This window comes from Schistocerca serialis, chromosome 1 (assembly GCF_023864345.2).
Source record: "Schistocerca serialis cubense isolate TAMUIC-IGC-003099 chromosome 1, iqSchSeri2.2, whole genome shotgun sequence".
NCBI lineage: Eukaryota > Metazoa > Arthropoda > Insecta > Orthoptera > Acrididae > Schistocerca > Schistocerca serialis.
Window position 1 is genome coordinate 525,652,081 of NC_064638.1, and position 19,833 is coordinate 525,671,913.

Below are 19,833 nucleotides of genomic sequence, written 5' to 3' on the forward strand. Positions count from 1 at the left end.
TTTCTCCATCTAAAAACAGTTTGTTGCAAAAGATGTTGAACTTAGTACTTTAGATTTTTGCTCACCTCAAGAAATACTGTCTGCTTGCAAGTTTCTTTTAGATATTTCCTTGTTTGGTACTATTGTTTTGTGTACTATAGATGCAAAGATGGATTGAAAATACTTTCAGTTATTATCAAACAGCTACAGATGATATGGTTGCTACAAATGGATTTTTTTATGAACCTCCATTTCAAATTTTGTAGTTAGTTTTTATAACAACACTGTGGACCACAGACAGAAAATGGTCAAGAAATTTTTCAACTATCTCTGTGTACTCCCTGTTTTTTACAGTCTTCTTTGTGTAATGTGCATGTGTCAGTTTTCATAAACAAAGTATTTCACAATATAATTCTGTGTTTTTCGTCATGGTCATGGTCCAGCCCCTTCAGTATATTTGTAGCAACTAAAATTTGGTGTCTCTTGAAAACCATTCATTCACAAGTGGCGAATTTCGAGTAACAGCTTCATTTCTCTTGTTTAATTGTTAAAATTTACTTCCTTTGGCAAAACAAAGTGGAGTTTACACAGTGTTACTTCACTATCATTCTAATGCACTTGCAGTTGTGACAGAATCGTGAAACGGTGGTTTATTAAATGGCTAAATGTCATCAGTTCAGATCAGAAGTTTATGAAAAATCACATTGTCTGTATGAAAACAAACGTGTAATTTCTTAACATATTTTGTTGCAAAGCCACACTAATTTTCATTTCAGCAACTATAGAAGATTAAAAAAAAAAATCATTCTATTACAAAAGTCTATAGTTATTCATATAATGCAGTAGGTAAGACAATTCCATTTCCTTACCACGTAGAAAAATACTCAAATATTTCATTTGCCAAATTGTCGTTTCGGTAACTCGAACCATTTATGAGGTATGGAGGGACACTGTGAATATTTTATTCTCGCATTCTGTGGTTACAGTCTGAAGGTCAAGCCTCCACAGACACATAGGCAGGGGCTGCAGGAATCAAAGAATCCGCCAGAAATATCCGTGGCTCATCAGGAAAATCCGTTTTTTGTGTGGCATATCACCTTCGAAGGTGCACCGAATTTTGATTGTTGCAGGAGTGTTGCCAAAAACAACTTTCTGTCCTCAGTCAAGTGGCAACTCTCGCAGTGTTCTAGTAGTATATCATGGTGAAACCAAGCAAGGTGAAATTCAATGCTGAAAAGATGAATGACTGAAGGTTTGAGGGCATTAGGGCCCACAAGACATCAAATTCCAACCATATTGCACGATATGCAAGTCTTTCGCTTTCAGTAATTTGAGGCCCAAGGCAGTCACGGCAGTGAAGAAGACAGTGAACATTTATCTTTTTTGTCAGTCCTTGGTAAGTGCAGTTCTATGACTGTTAAGTGATGTATAGACCTCCCAGCTGTTGCAGTCTGGCATCACCTCCGCCACTGCCACTAATGCTGCATTGTCTAACAGTCATATTTCAAAGCACATGACTCAGGATGATGTTACAAGTGTGAAATAATGGGCTTTGCAGGCTGTCGAAAATTATTCATCCTTTTGTATTGCAGGAAATCAAACTGCTTTGTTTCCAGTCATGTTTCCTAATGATAATATAGTTAGTAAGATGCAGCGTGGATGGACTAAGGTATCATGTCATTAAGGCATCATCACTGATTAGCTCCGCACTGCAGGAAAACTGTTATCGAAGATCTTGTAGGGGACATTGCTTTTGTAATTTTATTTGATGAGAGCCTTAACAAGGTGTCAGAGTTGCAGCAAATGGGTATTGCTCTCAGATATTGGCTCAAAATTAACAAACAACTTGAAATATACTATTCTTCATCTGAATTTTTAGGCCGTACCACTGCTGCCTATATATGCGGTCATGTTAAGATAGAAATATGTGATCTTGCCAACGTGCTTCATGTATCAGTGGATGGGCCTAATGTCAGTTGGACATTATTGAAAGATTTGCATCTAGATCTCAAGAGTATTCATGGGACAGTGCACCAACTTTTATTGAGATGGGATCTTGTGGTCTTCATACAATTCATCAGAGATTCAAAATGCAGCCTTAAAGACTAACTGTGGCATTATACCTTTTCTGAGATTGATTTATACCATGTTGAAGAATGTACCAGAAAGAAATAATAAACCCGAAAATCCACCCTTCTCTAAAAAGTTTTGCTCCATGCGCTGGCTGGAAAACAAGGATGCGGTTGACCGGTGTGTAAAAATCAGCCCCGTTCTAAAGACTTATGCGAACAAAGTAAAGGAGCACAAGATTAAAATAGATACTTACAGCTGGCAAATGATGTTGAAGTACCTTGAAGATGCTCTGCTGCCAGCTTTTTTTTAGCTTTGTTTCGGGACAGGTCGTGCCCTTTTTGAGGGCCTTACAATGTGTGGCCCATGGCACCTTTCCTTTACAATGCTTTGTCTTCTCTACTTGCTGATTGACTGTCCTTGTTAAGGCTGAAGCATTATCTGCCATGAAATCAGTGTTTGATATAAAACATGATAATAAAACTGGTCTTATTCCTGCAATAGACATGAACTTAGGTCATGCTGTATGGTCTGAGCTCAGAAAAGTAAAAGTGCCTTCCACTGAGTGCAGGTTGATCCAATTGTGATAAATAGGACCCCAAGAACTAGCAAGGCTAGAATCTTGAATGCCTTGCAGAAATTCTCTTCGCAGAATTAGATAAGTGCTAAGGACTGTTATAAAGTTAAGAAAGAATTCTTGCAACTTCTTGGTAAGGAGATATTTTTGGACCTCTGTGCAAACTATGGGACGGCTGAGACAAGAAGCAATCACTTTTGCAGAGGCTTATTGGATAGTGATAACACCTGTCAGCATTTGTGTAGCTTTCTTCAAAGGGTTACATTCTGAGCCATGGTCAAGCCTTTGTAGAGCAACGTTTTTCCATTAATAAAGAGTGTATGATGGTCAACCAAGAAACCAAGCCATTGGTAGCCATACGTCAAGTATATTATGGCCTGAAATCAGCTGACGGTGTCTTAAAAATTGACATTAACAGGTCTCGACTATTGCAATGCTCAAGATCGATATGGCGAGGCTTGAAAGCAGAAGAAATGTGAAGAAGATAAAGATGCTAAGAGAGCTGGATGGAAGAGATCCATCGTCCAGCAAGTTAAAGAACTGGAGGTCATAAAGTCACGGATACTGGCTGAAAGGGCCACTGTACTGAGTGGAATTGATGAAGAGATTGCTTCTCTCACAAGGGAATTTTGACTGGCTTTCGTTAATTGATTTGAATTGTTTGTTCGACAAAATACAGGATATTTTATTTGGCAGAGAAAAGTCGCTAAACGTACCCCAGCGCTGTTCTTATTTTTTAAACATTAATGTTATATTATACAACATATTTCTTTTATGTTTGTTCTGATGTGTTGTCTTGGCTAGGAAGTTCATAAATCCTATATGGTAGGATGAAGTTGTTACCAAGGTATGAAACGTAATGAAACAGATGACTGAAAAGATCTTTATCTGCATTTTGACATTCACTTTGCCATGCTTTGCTTAGCCCTCCAGTCCCAGGTGGTAATTATTGAGACTGCTGGTAATTGTTGGGACTGGAGTTACATAAAAATACTCTATCACTTAAGACTGAATATAATGCCTGACTCCTTTGACTGCTAATTTTATAAATGCAGTGTGTTTCCTCAGAGCTTAAAATTTGTTTGAATTTTACATGAAAGGACTGAAAGTGCCGCCTAATTTGCTGAAAATTGCTGAATTTTCACATATTGTAACTGCTGTGGGTGCCTGTCTCGTACATCGTAGCGCCTACTGCACTGGCATCCCACTTCACGTCCAGCCAACACTGGATGCCTGCATCACAGGGCGTATAATCACCAGGAAAACCTATGTAGCCTGTGTTGTCAAAACAGATACTTACTGGCGGCCACAACACACCACTAGGTCTCCACCAATGGCTGCCAAGGACCGCTACCCATTCGCAGAGCCTGCAGAACAGCTTCACTAGAGGTTGCAGCTAGCCCAGGAACTACTTTGATACTCCAGGCACGTGATCGCAAATAGTTCCAGCAGATACCTGTGCCAACGGGCTTTATAATGCGGCGTACTGCCAGCAAAAGGCAGTTCGATGCACAGCTTGGAAGAATACAGACCTGCCGCCTCGGCGAGACGCCTCTTCTAGCTGGCCGATCTCTTGTAGATGGACTTGGTATAGTCAACGAACCTCGTGACAGTGTAGGACTGTTTATTGTGTTCGCTCCCCATGAAGAGTCGGGTCTTTCCTATTATTATTATTATTATTATTATTTGGTATTTTATATTTGTGTCGATCCGCAGTTGGGATCGAGTCTGCTGTTCTTTCGGAGATTGTATTATTGTTTTGTTTGGGTGAGTCCAATAAATTATTTTCAGGCTTGTGTTTTCCGCATTCCTGTTCTGCTAGCGCAGATACTTCAGTAACAGGTAATGAAAAGGCAAAACTTCTGTTTCGTTTTCATTTAATCATAAGATTGTCAGCACTTTAGACGTAAATGTACTTTTGACAAACTTCAAATTTGTTATTGATTTTGACGAACAGTTTTCTGTTCCTATTAAATTCTTGCAATGTGATTCAAACAATTTGTATAATGATTTGATATGCCATCAGATATGTTTGAAAGATTTGATTCCATGGAAAATATATTTTATCTTTAAAATCATTGATGGAAGCTATCACATGGTCTTGATATAAACATCTCAAAATCGAAGTATTTAGCATGATATATGAGATTTTGGCATGATAAACTGCAGTTAAACAGTGCCATAAAAGCCTCTTTTAAATTATTATTTCATAATGTGTCACTGTAATAGCTATTAGATAAAAAACTGTTTTAGCTAAATAAAATTTTCTGTGCATACTTTAATTCTTTGCTTTGATAAATTTGTGTTTTTAAGGATACATAATAGACAGACAATTGTATGTCAATATTTGTTTTGCATTTGAAGAGGACTGATATCTTTGTAGCATTTTTACCTGAGTGTTTTACGAAGTAATGTTCACCAACTGTGTATTTAAAAATTGAATAAAGCAACTAAAAAAGTAATCTAACAGCAATAGAAGAAAAGTTCCTGAATAAAATTGTTTTTGTCTCATTTTTTTCTGATTTAGTGTCAGCAATTATGGGATTGCTGTCAGTTGAAAGTTAGAGTTAACTCCAGAATGGCTGTGTCTAAGCCATATCTCTGCATTATCCTTCCTTCCAAGAGTGCTAGTTCTGCAAGGTCTGCAGCAGAGCTTCTGTGAAGTTTGGTAGGTAGGAGACGAGCTAAAGGCAGAATTGAAGCTATGAGGATGGGACGTGAGTCGTGCTTGGGTAGCTCAGACTGTACAGCACTTGCCCGCGAAAGGCAAAGGTCCCGAGTTCAAGCCTCGGTGTGGCACACTGTTTTAATCTGGCAGAAAGTTTCTTACAGTTAACTCGTTTACTAAAACAGGGCAAACTGTTGCAATCTTTCATTCTTTATGCCAAGCTTGGCAAATACCTGCACTGAAACACTGTGTTGAGATGAGTTCTAGGTGGCCCAATGTTGTCCATTCAATGTACTGCTGTCTTTGCCTACCTGTCACTTGGAGGAATGAAAAAAAAGTTAAAATTTATTCATCATTGTGAAATTTGAAACAGATTATAGTTATATAAGGACTTCTCCCCAAAAATTTTCATCTGATTCAATAACTCTTTTGTTACAGAGAACAAAATGCAAAACTTGTGCCACTTATGCTCAAAGAACTTCATAAATTACAAAGCAGAGCTGCTGAAGAGCGCAGTCAAGGTGGGCCTTTGACAAGACCTTTTGCACATCTTGGCCCTACAGTAGATTTTGACACTGAAATGAGAAGAGTGCCTGCACGCAGCAGACGGAAAAGAGGTATGAATTTCTGAACTCAGATGTTCAAATGTAAAATTATTCTACTTTGCCATATTTGTGCACAAGATATATTTTCACATCCAGATCAGTTTTCTGTTTTAGACATACATGATTTACTTTAGTAAGTATTGCAAACACTGTTATACATAAAGAATTAAGGAATTTACTTTTGAATGGAGTCACAGTCATATAAAACTTTCTGAGACATATAACAGCCATTTTACTACACAGCAGGTTTTATTTCACAATCTAGATTTCGGACTTAAGCCCATAATGTTTCGCGTATTTTAAATCATTAGACTCTAGTGGAACCCAAGTCATTATCAAAACATGTATCTTTGGTTATATAAACCAATTTTGCCCAAGGTAAATGCAAGAACTTTTGTGCAATATGCTAATTAGCATAGTTAAGCCAATTAGTGTAGCTATATATACCAATTTCGCGCGAAGTAAATGCGAGATAATGCGAAGTAAATGAGAGAGGATATGTGTTTTGGCGATGACTTGTGTGCTGTTCAAGTCTAATGATTTATAGTACTTATTAACACGTGATAATTGTCTTAGTCCGAAATCTAGACTGTGAAACAAAACCTGTTTTATAGTCGAATGCAGTTATATCTTTCAGAAAATACATGAAGAATTGAGTTAAAGATATACAGAAATAAATAAATAAGCCTTACTGAATGAGAAGGGGAAAAAGTTGAATTTATTAATGAAGCAGCAGAAACATAGACCATTATGTAAGTGGCATAATGTGTCACAAAAAAGCTTTTTCTCTTGATTTCAAGAGTATTAATTGAATTTATTTGTGTATTCGTGAACAATTAGATGGTCCGACCTGTTTCCTCGCATCATTTTTTTTTTGTTCACCTGCACTCTTTCTTGACGACCCCTCAGGGGGCTTAAAACACTTTTGTGAGCATGCAAGTGGTGAATACTGGGCCCCAAACCAGTGCAACATATTATTTTAACCCATGCTGGAACCTTGCCCCCTCCCATCACTCCCCCCACCCCCTCCTCTCTCTCTCTCTCTCTCTCTCTCTCTCTCTCTTTCACACACACACACACACACACACACACACACACACGAGTTAAACCTCCTTAGAATTTTGTGTCAGATCGATGGATGGACTTATAATTTCAGATTTGTTCAACTCTTTACGTATAACTGTATGCCAATTTTGGCTTTGTTTGGTTTTTGTTTGTCTGTGAGGCTTTGGTTACATTCAGATTTGCATTGTGGCTTTGCTTCTTTCATAGTAGCTTTCTAACACTTGGTGAACCATGGCGGGTCTTTCCAATCCCTCGCAACTTTAATTGGCACATATCTATTGAAGGTATATAATACAATACTCTTGATTTTTGTCATTAATGCTCAACATTGTCATTGATGAAGGTGTAATTTTTGTGTTGACCATTCAGGTAATCTGAAATCTGCTTCTTATCACTCTTGCTAAGCAAAAATATCTTCCTACATTCCTTCAAACAATGGAAACCCTGTGTTGGACTACCAGCGATATTGGAAACAGGGTAGATTGCTACTCACCATAAAAATTACTCATTGAGTAGCAGACAGGCACTACGAAAGGAGAGTTACACATTTAGATTTCGACCAAAGCCTTATTCAGAAAATAAAACACACACATATTCACTCAAGTAAACACACGCCAATTATACAGGACCTCAGAGAGACACAAAGAGAGAATGAAAATGATTTGGGTTGAACAAGTGAGTGAGAACGGGCAAGTGGGAGTGGATGGGTATGATTAATTTATAGTAGTGGACTAGTGGGTGTGAGTGATTTGCTGTTAAGGGAGCTTGTGGGAAAGCTAATACCAGGTGGGGCCTACTTCATTGTGAATCTGGACAAGCCGAATTATGCATCTTAGTATGTATTATAAAATTTCGGTGCTCTTAGAGTATCCTCTGATGTACTGTTTCTTTTATGATGTAATGTAAGATCTCTTAATGCTTTATCCATATGAACGTATGGGCTTCCTGCATCATCACAGCTATGCATGCGCAATAATGCCAGTTTTCTGGCATTCTGTGGCAACTGCTAAAACAAACCTATCTCTAACAGGTCTCGGGTAAATATTGCGAATTGTGGTTTGAAAAGAATTACTTTCAAAATAAATTTCCTTTTATACAAGGTGAATTATGTTACATGTGAGAATGTGGGATGAATTTCTTAAATCACAGTGTGTTTAACTCTCCTTTAAAACTTAAAATTTTGAGGACCAGCTACTTAGAAAAATTTCGTACCCAGAAGACCAGACATTTATGTCATTATTTTAAATTTTACTGGCACATTTATGTGATGAGAAAGTGTAACACACGTAAAAAAAAAAAAAAGACCAATATTACATGTGAAATCTTAGCTTCTCATGTAGCGTATTAGCCTTAGAGACCAATATTATATGTGAAAGTTTAGCTTTTCTTGTAGCTTACTGCCCCCCACCCCACCCTCCCCTGTGCTGGGAAGTTCTACATCAGTGTACAAAATGTTAACCATTCAAAGGATTGATAAGTTTTTCAGTTCCAAGGGAAAATCTACTGTCACTTAACATAGCAAAAGTGTATTTTTTAACTGGGATATCCGGGAAAAATCCGGGAATTGTTTCCCTTGTCCACATATACAAGGTGCGACAATAAAGTAATGAGACTGATGTGAAAAAAAAAAAGTTGCTTACGGTTATAGTCAAGTTTAGTGTTGTCTCCTTCAAAGTAGTTCCCTTCTGATTGCACACACTTTTTCCAGCGCTTCTGCCATTGATGGTAGCCTTTCTGGAACTCATCTTCTGTAATGTCCTCCAAGACCCTTGTCACAGCTTTTTGGACATCTTGTGTTGTTTGAAAATGAGCCGTTTTGACTCTTGGAAATAGAAAAAAGTCGCACGGAGTGATATCTGGTGAATAAGGTGTCTTTGGTAGTACTGAAATTTGTTTTGAGGTTAAAAAGTGGTGTATTGACAGAGCAGTATGGGATGGCGCACTATCTTGATGCAGAATCCAATTATCAGCAATGTCGGCACGGGCACGAAGAACTCTTTTTATGAAGTCTTTCTAAAATTTATTTGTAGTAATATTGGTTAACTGTTTGTCCAGGAGGCACCCACTCTTTATGAACAATTACCTTGGAATCAAAGAAGCACACAAGCAGGCATTTCACTTTTGATTTTGACATGAGAGCTTTTTTTTTTTGGTCTGGGTGATCCCTTTGAGCACCATTGCGAACTTTGGCATTTTGTCTCTGGATCATACTCAAAAAACCAACTTTCATCACCAGTGATAATATGGCTCAACAATTCTGGATTGATTTCCGTTTGCTCTAACAGATCAGCTGCCACATTTTTCTGTGTTTCTCGCTGTTGTGGTGTGAGATTCTTGGGGACCATTTTTGCACAAATCTCTTATCATACCAAGATCTTCAGTTGTTATTAGACGAACCGTTTCTCGATTGTGCTGTGATGCTTCCTGAGACTTGTTTTTATAGTAGCACATGTGTAGTTATAAAGTCATTGTTGCTGTAACGTATATCCTGTATTTGATGAATGAAATTGTTGTATTTTTATGTCATTACAGGGAATGATAGTAAGGAAAATGGAGACAAGTCCGGGTCTGAGCCACAAAACCACGTATCTCCCTTGCAAAGCCCACCACATCCCGTGGAGAATATGGATACATTTTGTGGAGACCGCCTGAATGGTGTAGCTACAGATCTCTTGAAAAGAGTTGACAGAAAGCGATCTAGCGACTCAGATGATGGTAAGAAGTGCTTCCATTTTAAGCAATGTGCTAATATATATGTCACTAACATACATTTTCCAGTAATCATTTGGCATCTTTTAAACACCAAAAGCAAGCAGTATTTGTGGTACATTCATTAATAACTGCACTTAATCACAATTTTAATTCTTTATCAAGTAATGAAGTAATCATCTACCTTATTAAATGACTAACCTGGTGCATGGTCACCCATTTCCAGTTGTGGGTTGCCTGTCTAATAGCTTCCAGGGGCAACAAAATTTAGTATTTCCTATAATTATTGACAAAATTTAAATTGCTGTCATGTATACTCATTAAGAACTATAATCGTATGTTAATCCTTTAACATAGACAAATATTAGAGTTACAAACTGTGTACATGTGTTTTAGCAGTGTAGCTCACAACATGTCAATTACACAGACTTTATTCATCCACTATTTGAGAATGAGAGAACAAGCAAATTCCAAAAAACTTGACACATAATTTAAAACCTTGATGTCACATTTTCACTACACACACACACACACACACACACACACACACACACAGACCAGATGATGAAAGGAAAAAACCGTATTGCATACTACATTTTTGCTGTTCATGCAGTAAAACTTCAGTGTTGGTCATGATGATTACATTTTGTAGACTGTACTCACGTGTTGTTGTTGTTGTTGTGGTGGGGGTGGTGGTGGTGGTGGTGGTGGTGGTGGTGGTGGTGATCTTCAGTCCAGAGACTGGTTTGATGCAGCTCTCCATGCTACTATATCCTGCCCAAGCTTCTTCATCTCCCAGTACCTACTGCAACCTACATCCTTCTGAATCTACTTAGTGTATTCATCTCTTGGTCTCCCTCTATGATTTTTACGCTCCACGCTGCCCTCCAATACTAAACTGATGATCCCTTGATGCCTCAGAATATATACTACCAACCAATCCCTTCTTCTAGTCAAGTTGTGCCACAAATTTCTCTTCTCCCCAATTCTTTTAGGTACTTCCTCATTAGTTATGTTATCTACCCATCTAATCTTCAGCATTCTTCTGTAGCACCACATTTCGAAAGCTTCTATTCTCTTCTTGTCTGAACTAGTTATCGTCCATGTTTCACTTCCATACACATACTTTCAGAAAAGACTTCCACTCTGCTTTGACCATCATCAGTTATTTAGCTCCCCATATAGCAAAACTCCTTTACTACTTTAAGTGTCTCATTTCCTAATCTAATTCCCTCAGCATCACCTGATTTAATTAGACTACATTCCATTATCCTCGTTTTGCTTTTATTGATGTTCATCTGATATCCTCCTTTCAAGACACTGTCCATTCCGTTCAACTGCTCTTCCGGGTCCTTTGTTGTCTCTGACAGAATTACAATGTCGTCGGCGAACCTCAAAAGTTTTTATTTCTTCTCCATGGATTTTAATTCCTACTCAGAATTTTTCTTGTGTTTACTTTACTGCTTGCTCAATATACAGATTGAATAACATCAGGGATAGGCTACAACCCTGTCTCACTCCCTTCCCAACCACTGCTTCCCTTTCATGTCTCTCGAGTCTTGTAACTGCCATCTGGTTTCTGTACCAATTGTAAATAGTCTTTCGCTCCCTGTATTTGACCCCTTCCACCTTCAGAATTTGAAAGAGAGTATTCCAGTCAACAGTCAAAAGTTTTCTCTTAAGTCTACAAATGCTAGAAATGTAGGTTTGCCTTTCCTTAGTCTATCTTCTAAGATAAGTCGTAGGGTCAGTATTGCCTCATGTGTTCCAACATTTCTACGGAATCCAAACTGATCTTCCCTGATGTGTTCCTTTTAACCTGCTTCATTTACTGCATTTTTATATTTTCTCCTTTCATCAATTAAATTCAATATTGCTTCTGTTACTCAAGGATTTCTACCAGCTCTCGTCTTTTTACCTACTTGATCCTCAACTGCCTTCACTATTTCATCTCTCTAAGCTACCCATTCTTCTTCAACTGTATTTCCTTTCCCTGTTCTTGTCAATCATTTCCTAATGCTCTCCCTGAAATTCTCTACAACCTCTGGTTCTTTCAGTGTATCCAGGTCCCATCTCCTTAAATCTCCACCTGTTCGCAGTTTCTTCCATTTTAATCTGCAGGTCATAACCAGTAGATTGTGGTCAGAGTCCACATCTGCCCCTGGAAATGTCTTACAATTTAAAACCTGGTTCCTAAATCTCTGTCTTACCATTATATAATGTATTTGAAACCTTCCATGTATACAACTTCCATCGTGATTCTTAAACCGAGTGTTAGCTATGATTAAGTTATGCTCTGTGCAAAATTCTACCAGGCGGCTTCCTCTTTCGTTCCTTACCCCCAGTTCATATTCACCTACTACTTTCCCTTATCTTCCTTTTCCTACTGCCGAATTCCAGTCACCCATTTCGTTTCCCTTCACTGTCTGAATAATTTCTTTTATCGCATCATACATTTCATCAATCTCTTTGTCATCTGCGGAGCTAGTTGGCATATAAACTTGTACTACTGTGGTAGGCATGGGCTTCGTGTTTATTAAACCTACTCCTGCATTACCCCTATTTGATATTGTATTTATAACCCTGTCTTCACCTGACCAAAAGTCTTGTTCCTCCTGCCTCCAAACTTCACTAATTCCCACTATATCTAACTTTAACCTATCGATTTCCCTTTTTAAATTTTCTAACCTACCTACCCGATTAAGGGGTCTGACATTCCATGCTCTGATACGTAGAACGCCAGTTTTCATTCTCCTGGTAACGACGTCCTCCTGTGTCGTCCCCACCCGAAGATCCAAATGGGGGACTACTTTACCTTCGGAATATTTTACCTACGAGGACGCCATCATCATTTAACCATATAGTAAAGCTGCATGCCCTCGGGGAAAAATTACGGCTGTAGTTCGCCCTGCTTTCCGCCGTTCACAGCACCATCACAGCAAGGCCATATTGGTTAATGTTACAAGGCCAGATCAGTCAATCATCCAGACTGTTGCCCTGCAACTACTGAAAAGGCGGCTGCCCCTCTTCAGGAACCGCACATTTGTCTGGCCTCTCGACAGATACTCTTCTGTTATGGTTGCACCAATGGTATGGCTATCTGTATCGCTGAGGCACGCAAGCCTCCCCACCAGTGGCAAGATTCATGGTTCGTGAGAGGTCGTTCTCAAATATACCATTGAATATATCTGCAAAATTATATCATTGTACGACACATAGTTTAGTAGCTACGACATCATAAGAATTGAGGTACGTGAAAGACTAGCCTTTGATTAAAACGGAGTGCAAATTGCTCAGACTACACTCATCCAGTATTTGATAATGTCAGCAGTTTGTAGCAACTTCCAGCAACTCCAACATAATTTCAAATCTATTCTAAACTTATTCTTGCTTACGTGCTTAACATAAAAAAGATAATGTTTTAACTTGCGTGTAAAGCAGTCAGAATTTGAAACGGTTTTATACCTGGGGGACTGATTCTTTGTAGAATCAGGGGTCTGCCAGTATACATTATTTGGCCAATTACAGTAATGTGGTTTTGAATGATATAATAGTCCTCAACGAAAATATTTTACACCGGAAAGCATTGATGACCTCTAAGAGAATGGGAAGTTAAGTAGCAACTTGTCTTTTACAAAAAGTGTTTTACATGTTAGTAAAAACTTTAATTTGGGCAAAAACGTAGTCCCATTCTGCTTTGAAGATTATACTAAAGAGATGTTAAGTCACAGATACTTTACTGAGAGATGGATGTCATTGAAAAACATGGAACATAGCAATGAACTGAAATTTGCGTTGAAGTGCAACTGGAATATCATATTTTCGTGTTCCTTACCTGCCTAAAATTTAAGACAGTGAAAGTTGTCAGAAAAACATAGTGCATCCTTAGATCATTTGCTGCTATTAATTCATTAACTTGCCCCAGTCATTTATGAGACTCTGTCCAAAAGAAATTTGCCGTTCTCTGCCAGGTAACACAACAATATGATTAAGAAATTTGCTGTAAATGTTGACTGAAAAATAGAAGAAAATGTGGTAACACCTTGAAAATGTTACAGAGTGTTTGTTACCAAGCAGGTTGTTAAAATCAGAAAACTTAGGTATCAGGTTCTGAAGAAAATCATGAAAATCGTAGCACAATAACTGTTGACACAAAAAAGGTAAATAAGAAATATAGTAGCATTGAATGTTGTGTTCTACCCATGGAACATGGCTGCTATAATTCTGGGTTGTTTTTAAATGACATTGGAAAATGCAGTTATGTGATGGGAACATGGTATTTGCAGTCTTTTAAAGAAAAACATAATTTGTTGCACAAAAATTGGTTTGTTGTAGTATATACAGTTCAGATAGGCAGAATATCTAAGAAAAAAAAATATTGTGAAGGAAAAATGTTTTATATGTTCCCTTTCTTGCCATTATTTCTTGTCTACATTAACAGAAAATAATGCAGAAATGTTAAAACTGAGTCCTTGCAATGGGTCTTTGCAAGTGAGAATTTTTTCTAAGGTTCAGTATAAGCAATTTTGGTTTGTTAATCCTGGAAGATCTGTGGAATCCAAAAGCAAACATTGCAGTTGTTGCACCACCATCTGTTCTCCTTCCTTATGTGAATACCTCTCTCTGCTTTCTCCACCTGAAGAAACTCTGCGGTAGACAAGTTTCACTGACTTCCTTTCAGTTGATGCAAAATTGTGTGGAAAACGTCCTGTCAGTATGGGTGATACAGATTGTTGCTAAAAAGTATCTCCCCTCTGCCAAGAGTGTTCCTTCTTTTTGGAAACAATGTGAATCATCACTTATATTTTCATCTAGAAAGTATGGATCTGTGTGTGATCCTGGATCTACAAATGGAATATTCGAGAACTCGGGCTGTCAGCTTGCAACACACCATTTCTATATTTGTACATATGTCAGTAAAGTACAAAGAACCCTTTCTTTATAATCATGTAAGTTGCCATTGGAGTGAGGTACCCAGTGAGTGAAACTGTCTAGAAACAAAACAAAGAACAGTTCATGTTACAAGACAAAGCAATTTTTGGCAAGATACGAAATGACTCACATTTACATCTACATCTACACAAATACTCCGTAATTCTTACTTAAGTGCTTGGCCCAAGGTATATAGAACCACCTTCATCATCTTTCCCTATGTTGGTGGGAGCAACAAAATACACTCCTGGAAATTGAAATAAGAACACCGTGAATTCATTGTCCCAGGAAGGGGAAACTTTATTGACACATTCCTGGGGTCAGATACATCACATGATTACACTGACAGAACCACAGGCACATAGACACAGGCAACAGAGCATGCACAATGTCGGCACTAGTACAGTGTATATCCACCTTTCGCAGCAATGCAGGCTGCTATTCTCCCATGGAGACGATCATAGAGATGCTGGATGTAGTCCTGTGGAACGGCTTGCCATGCCATTTCCACCTGGCGCCTCAGTTGGACCAGCGTTCATGCTGGACGTGCAGACCGCGTGAGACGACGCTTTATCCAGTCCCAAACATGCTCAATGGGGGACAGATCCGGAGATCTTGCTGGCCGGGGTAGTTGACTTACACCTTCTAGAGCACGTTGGGTGGCACGGGATACATGCGGACGTGCATTGTCCTATTGGAACAGCAAGTTCCCTTGCCGGTCTAGGAATGGTAGAACGATGGGTTCGATGACGGTTTGGATGTACCGTACACTATTCAGTGTCCCCTCGACGATCACCAGTGGTGTACGGCCAGTGTAGGAGATCGCTCCCCACACCATGATGCCGGGTGTTGGCCCTGTGTGCCTCGGTCGTATGCAGTCCTGATTGTGGCGCTCACCTACACGGCGCCAAACACGCATACGACTATCATTGGCACCAAGGCAGAAGCGACTCTCATCGCTGAAGACGACACGTCTCCATTCGTCCCTCCATTCACGCCTGTCGCGACACCACTGGAGGTGGGCTGCACGATGTTGGGGCGTGAGCGGAAGACGGCCTAACGGTGTGCGGGACCTTTGCCCAGCTTCATGGAGACGGTTGCGAATGGTCCTCGCCGATACCCCAGGAGCAACAGTGTCCCTAATTTGCTGGGAAGTGGCGGTGCGGTCCCCTACGGCACTGCGTAGGATCCTACGGTCTTGGCGTGCATCCGTGCGTCGCTGCGGTCCGGTCCCAGGTCGACGGGCACGTGCACCTTCTGCCGACCACTGGCGACAACATCGATGTACTGTGGAGACCTCACGCCCCACGTGTTGAGCAATTCGGCGGTACGTCCACTCGGCCTCCCGCATGCCCACTATACGCCCTCGCTCAAAGTCCGTCAACTGCACATACGGTTCACGTCCACGCTGTCGCGGCATGCTACCAGTGTTAAAGACTGCGATGGAGCTCCGTATGCCACGGCAAACTGGCTGACACTGACGGCGACGGTGCACAAATGCTGCGCAGCTAGCGCCATTCGACGGCCAACACCGCGGTTCCTGGTGTGTCCGCTGTGCCGTGCGTCTGATCATTGCTTGTACAGCCCTCTCGCAGTGTCCGGAGCAAGTATGGTGGGTCTGACACACCGGTGTCAATGTGTTCTTTTTTCCATTCCCAGGAGTGTATTTTCACATTCAGAGGAGAAAGTTGCTGATTGAGATTTTGTGACAAGATCCTTCGTTTTCATGACTGCTATCCCACCTCGTGTATCATATCCATGGCACTCTCTTGTCATTTTTGCAATAATAAAGGTTGTATATGGCCCCAGACGGCTAATCTGGGAAAAACCCAGGAAATTTTTCATGTGGGCAAAAACTGGGAATTTTTTGGAACTCCGGGAATTTTTAATTGTCTTATTTTTCAGTTAAATTTTTGTAATTTTGACTGATAACAACTGATACTCTGATAAAGAATATTGTGCCATATCCTGCTACTTCAGAATGATAATACTGCAACAATAAAACAGAAACGAGAGGGAGGAGGGGGACAAAATAAAACTTCAATTGTTGGGGAATTTTGCCATTTAAACAACAAAACACCATGCACACACAAGCGTCTGCCACTAGCAGAATGTGCCAAGGCCTTACGACAAAGACTATGCAATACTTCATAATAACAAACTGCTTACAGTGAGCAAGACTTCACAACTGTACAACTGTTTACATGAAGTTTGCTTGAGCGGTTGCCAGCAGACGCATGCACAGTTGAGTCACGTATGAGCAATACCTTCTCCCACTTCTGCTGCTTAAGTGTGGTTGTTAGCTGTATCAGCAGTTGCAGCGAGCAGCCAGATGCTAACTGGAAAATTTTTTTGGTGCGCCCAAGTTGTCAATTCACACACGTGCACTGCAGTCTGAGCTATAGTGGGTAAGGGGAAGTGTTTTTGCTGTTTCCTCTTAGTTTACAGCTCCCATGCCAAATGAAAACAAAATGGATTTCTGTGACTGGGAGCTATCAAGTGAATTAAAATACATTCACGTAATTACAGAATGCTAAAATTTATTGTCAGGGTTGCCACAAGTTCTGGAAATAAGGGGAATTTTAAACATGTCAGGTCAATCAGGGTAATTTGAAAACACTCTGGAAAAGTCTTGTTTTTGTCCCAGTAGAGGAAATGTTTTTTTTTTTTTTTTTTACTGAGATGCCATTCATTATCGCTTACTGGGCGCAGCTGCATACGTGAGCCACTTCACTACTCCCTCATGCTTACTGATTCTTTCGTTTCCACCACTCCACTCAGCTTGCAGTCAGTGCTGCCACCATTTCTTGCTGCTAGCCTAGCAGCGGCCGATGAGAGGCAGGGACGTGTGAAGAGCGGTTTGTTCGGATCTGATTCTCAGAGATTGTTGACACAGTGGCCAGGGACAGTGGTCATGTGTGCATGAGTTGTGTCTGAATGATTGTGCGAATGTATGTTCTCTCATTTTCTGACAAAGGCTATGGCTAAAAATTTATTTGTGAGAGTGTGATTGTCTTTTCCTTGTGCCTGTGCGCAGCTCAGTGATCATCTTTATGGTGAGTAACAACATATCCTCATTAGTATTGATTTTCAGAGTATTCATGCAAGTTATCTGTTGCATGGATTGATCACCACGGTCTTATTTTGTCAACGTGGTGTCTGTGACATTTAGACTTCAATGACGGGTCAAAGCTGCAGGCCATTTCTGTGGGTATCTCTAACAGACCGGGACTACAAATCTGAAGCCCATCATTTCCCACTAATGTGCAGGCCCTGCCTTTTGGACCCAGTCTCACCAATCTGCATGCAGACCAGGTCTGTTTGTGTGAGGCATAATGTGGCAGATTTTTGTGGCTTATCTTTGGACTCGGGTCTGCGGTGCTCCGTGACAGGTCACAGGCCACAGCCAGTGGATTTCAGAAACTGAATCACCGCAAGAACATTGTACAGTGAGGCGTTTTATAGGCATGTTATTTATTCTAGCACATTTTGGTGCTTCAGAAGTAGTTTATATATTAGAAAGTATGGATGATAAGAACCAGTGGCCTTGCCGCAGTGATAACTTCAGTGATCTGATGGGAACTGGTGTTAAGCTCTGTCGTGCTGGGCTTGCACTTGAATGGGTGACTGTCTGGTTTGTCGAGCGCTGTTGGCAAGCGGGATGCATTCGGCCGTTGTGAGGCAAACTGAGGAGCTACTTGATTGAGAAGTAGCAGCTCCGGTCTCGGAAACTAACATATGGCCAGGAGAGCGGTATGCTGTCCTCATGCCCCTCCATATACAGTGACACCTGTGGGCTGAGGATGACACGGCAGCCAGTCAGTACCGTTGGGGCCTTCGTGGCCTGTTCGGGCGGAGTGTAGTTAAGGGATGATAAGAGGAAGAAAATTGTGGCAGTCACTGGCAGTGTGTACGCTATGTACTCACGTATTTTGTGAAAGAGAACCACGCATTACCTGTAAAATAATAGACATAACACAGTGGGCAATAACAGACAATAACAAATGTAGTAGAGCCAACATTTTATTGGCAATCAACTTTAGTGTTGGTTTAAACAACTTTTCCCCTCCTTATACACAAGAGGCTTACTTTTTTGTGAGGTTATTTCTGATATCAAGAAGATATTTTAAATCTGTCTTGTGACTCCAATGAAATACATATTTTTGTCACCAAATGTGTTTCGTTTTATTGAAATAAAATAATATTAGTGGTCTTCATGAAACATATAACATATATGCCATTTGACTTGCTTTCTCCGTGTGAAAACAGTTAATTGCAAAAGATTTTGATTTTAGTACTTAAGATTTTTGCTCACATGTTTAGAAATACAGAAGTCCTTACATTTTTTACCAACTTATGTCTTCACTTTCCATCAAGATCTCAAAATTTGTCCCTCCAGGGGGCCAACAGCTGTTTTGTGGGTATGTGTGTGGCGTGCACGGGTCCCTGAGCTATTGCAGCCTTTATCCTTTTCTGGGCTGCTTGCCCTTCCCCTTCTATCTCCTTCCCTGTCCTCCTTTCTTTTCCTCTCTTGGCGTTTTTCATTATGTTGGTCTGGCTGTCCTCATGACGTTCCTTTGTCTTGTAGTTTTAGTTGGTTGATTTTCCTCTTTTTTCGCTTTTCTTTTTTTGGCCCCCTCAGGGATTTGACTTCCATCTCCAAATTCGAAACCTGTACTGTGACCCAGATAGGGAAGAACTCCCTCCCCAGCATCTTTGGCTCGAGTTTCTCTCCTCCTCCTCCCCCCCCCCCCCCTCTCTCCTCTTCGTCTCCCTCCGTGTGAAAGCCCTTTTGTTTCCTTGCTAGGTCAACAGCTCGGTAGCTAGTCCATGTGGTGGGGCTGTTATGTACACATCTGGCTGAGCCTCCTTATAACACAGGGATCACACTGTTAGTACCTGTGCCGTGAACATCTTGTGCAAGCCTAGGACTGGTTGCCCATCTTTTCAGGGTGTCGGAACTCCCGGCAATGACTATCCTGCCAGGCAGCCAGTGCAGTGACTGGGTGGCCCCCAAGGTGCGCCCCTGTTTTGGAGTGGGTGGTACCAGGACGGATGTTTGGCACGTGAAATGTGTTAAACTCTGGCTGCTCTACTGCGGCCACATCTCTTCTTTAATGTAGTTCTGTCTCAGTTCCTGTTTCTGCCTTTCCAACCTTACCCTCTTTGGATACGTCCTGGGAGAAGGGCCAGACGTGCCCGCTTGGGGCGAAACCCTTTCCTCAGTT

At 40.5% G+C, this 19,833-nt stretch overlaps 1 protein-coding gene across 1 annotated transcript in view; it reads left to right on the top strand.

Annotated features, from left to right (window-relative positions):
* Nucleotides 1-19,833, top strand: part of LOC126474687 (DDB1- and CUL4-associated factor 1) — a 245,895-nt gene that overhangs the window by 61,882 nt on the left and 164,180 nt on the right. The window contains exons 6-7 of the mRNA XM_050102169.1: nt 5,733-5,911; nt 9,497-9,679. Coding sequence (XP_049958126.1) covers nt 5,733-5,911; nt 9,497-9,679 — 362 coding nt within the window. The remainder of the gene's footprint in view (nt 1-5,732; nt 5,912-9,496; nt 9,680-19,833) is intronic.